Raw genomic sequence first — 2,625 nt, forward strand, 5'->3', positions numbered from 1 at the left:
GTGTGTGTGTGTGTGTGTGTGTGTGTGTGTGTGTGTGTGTGTACACACGCAATCGGGGAGAGAGGTGATAAACCCACTTGGGCATTCAGACCCTGAGGTACATGTCAAGTTCCACCCGCAGGAGATTATGGGGGTCCGAAATGGGGCGAAGCAGATGAGGGGGAAGGGAGGATGGGAGAGGCGAGCAGAGGGGTAAACTAAGGGGGGCTGGGAAGGAGGAAAGGGAGAGAGGAGCAGGGGATGGGAGGAGATGGTGGAGGGCAAAGGAGGCGAGAGAGAGGAGGATGGGGGGTGGAGAAGGCCAGAAAGGACAGAGGCTGGAGGGATGGGGCGCGAGGGAAGACGGGGAGGGCTCAGGCGCCCAGGGAACCGGGGAGAAAGGGGGCGGAGGGCCGGGGGAACGCCGGACAGTAAGCGAACTGTCGCCGAGACACGGAGCGCGAGCGCGCGCGACGACCCGCGCAGACCCGAGACCCGGTGGGACGGCGGTGGGAGGAGGAAGGCGCTCCGGGACTCGGCCCGAGGCGCCCGGCGCGTCGCCCCGTCGGAGGCGGGTCTGGAGGGGGCCGCCCGGAGCCCCGCGCCCCCGCCCTCCCCGCGGGCCGGCCCGCCTTACCTGGCCCTTGACCAGGCTGGCGGCGAACTGGCGCATGACGGCCTCCACGGTGTAGGCGCTGGACCAGCCGCGCGGCGTGAGCAGCTCCATGCAGATGGCGCCGCCGTCCAGCACGTAGCCGTTCTCCAGGCGCGGGCTGAGCACCCGCATGAAGGGCGGCGAGAAGGGGAAGTTGTCGGGGAAGGTGAGGTTGAGCAGGATGAACTCCGTGTTGGTCTCCTTCATGTCCTGCCACAGCACCGAGTCCTTGTCCACCTGGTGCAGCTTCACGTTCCAGTCGAAGAGGCTCTCGTCCACCAGCTCCACGGAGATGAAGCGGTCGCTGAGGCGCGCGATGTCCTGCAGCTCCTTCATGAGCCGCCGGCTGCGCACCTGCGTGCAGTGCTGCTGGCGCGCCGCGGGCACCAGGCTGCCGCCCGCCGCCGCCGCCGCCGCCGCCGCCGGGCTCGGCCCCGCCCTGGCGCCCGCCGCCCGCTCCGGGCCCCCGCCGCCCGCCGCCCCCGCCGCCCCCGCGGCCGGCTGCGGCGGCTTGTCGCGCGGGGCCAGCTCCGCCGCGCGCTTGCCCTTGCCCTTGCCGGGCCCGGGGCTCGCGTCGCCCGCGCCCCCGGGGGGGTGCTGCTGCTGCTGCTTGTGGCCGCCGCTCTTGGCGCCGCCCTTGCCGCGCAGCGACGCGCTCTGCTGGCCGCCGCCGCCGCGGTGGTTGTGGTGGTGCTTGGGGTCCTCGGTGTCCCGGTTGTGCAGGCGGATGAGCCCGATTTTGCGGAGCAGCGTGGCCATTTTAGGCTCGGCGCCGGTGGGGGGCTCCCCTCGGCTCCTGCCCCCGGAGCCCGAGAGCCGGGGCGCGGGGGGCGCGGGGCGGCGGCGACGGACGAGCGCTCAGCGGGGCGCGGCGCGGGCCACCCCCGGCGCCGGCGGCCGTGGCGCAGCCGAGTGGGCAGCACGCGCGCTCGCCGGCCGCTGTGTCGCCGCTGTCATATGACGGGGCCCGCTCCGGCTCGGGTTCCGGCCGCCTGGCGAGGGCAGGCGTGCAGCGGACGCGGCGCGGCTGGCCGTCTCCCGGCCGGTCCCTGGGCGCAGCCCCGGGAGCCCGGTGTCCGCGGTCCTTTGTGCGCGGCCGCAGCCGGGCTGGCCTCGAGTCCGAGCGCCGCGCCGGGGCGCGCAGAACCGCCCGCAGCGCCCCGGAGGCAGCGAGGTGGCCGCGGGCTCGCGCCGTGCGCGCCCGCCGGGCCGTGCCGCGTTAGCGGCTACCGCGGGGCCCCAGCCGCTGCCTCTCGCGTCGCCGCCGCTGCGGCTGCTGACATTGCAGAGGCGGCTGCTCCGTCTGAGCCGAGCGCGGCGCGGAGGGGGCGGCCCTGCCGGCCGTGGAGAAGGGGGGGGCGCGGGGCGGAGCCGCGGGCTTGCCTGCGCCGTGCCGCCCCCGCCGCCCGCCCGCCGCCCGGCTCCCGCGGCGACACGCCACGGCCGCTGGGGGGAGACAGCGGCGCGCGGCGAGCTGGCCGGGCGCCGGGTGCGGGGTAGCCACGCGGGGCCGAACCGCCTGCAGAAGCTGGAGGAGGCTGGGGACCCGCAAGAGAAGGGGCATGCGTGCGCACTAATGAGGGTCGCAGAGGCTCGGGGTCTTTCGGTCAGGGATCCGGGCTCCCTGCGGCGCCCGGCCAGAGCCTCCGACCTCCCTTAACCTCATTAGAGCAATCCGGAGGGGAAGGGGTGTCTGGAAAGGGTAGAAAGCAACCCGTTTATTGATTCCCTGGGACTAGATGGTGCCCAATGTCCCACACAGCAGTCCTGGGTCGGCGGAGGCCCGAGACTAGGGGACAAGCAGCGGGGACGCTTGCATAAAGACTGATGGAGTAATCAGGGCCTGGCGGGGAGGATGCGGGAAGCGTGCCCGCCGCAAAGCCCCTAAAGAATAGCCCCCTCGAGTCACGACTTTAAGGGGTGAACGTTACACGAATTCGCCCCCAGTCCCGGCTCCCCTCCTGTCCAACATGCGAGACGGTCCCTGCGTT

At 73.1% G+C, this 2,625-nt stretch overlaps 1 protein-coding gene across 1 annotated transcript in view; it reads right to left on the reverse strand.

Moving 5' to 3' along the window:
* Positions 1-1,393, reverse strand: part of UBE2QL1 (ubiquitin conjugating enzyme E2 Q family like 1) — a 37,795-nt gene extending 36,402 nt beyond the window's left edge. Inside the window, exon 1 of the mRNA XM_040630562.1 lies at positions 617-1,393. Coding sequence (XP_040486496.1) covers positions 617-1,393 — 777 coding nt within the window. The remainder of the gene's footprint in view (positions 1-616) is intronic.
* Between the last annotated feature and the right edge of the window lie 1,232 nt (positions 1,394-2,625).

This window comes from Ursus maritimus, unplaced genomic scaffold (assembly GCF_017311325.1).
Source record: "Ursus maritimus isolate PB19 unplaced genomic scaffold, ASM1731132v1 scaffold_15, whole genome shotgun sequence".
Classification (NCBI taxonomy): Eukaryota; Metazoa; Chordata; class Mammalia; order Carnivora; family Ursidae; genus Ursus; species Ursus maritimus.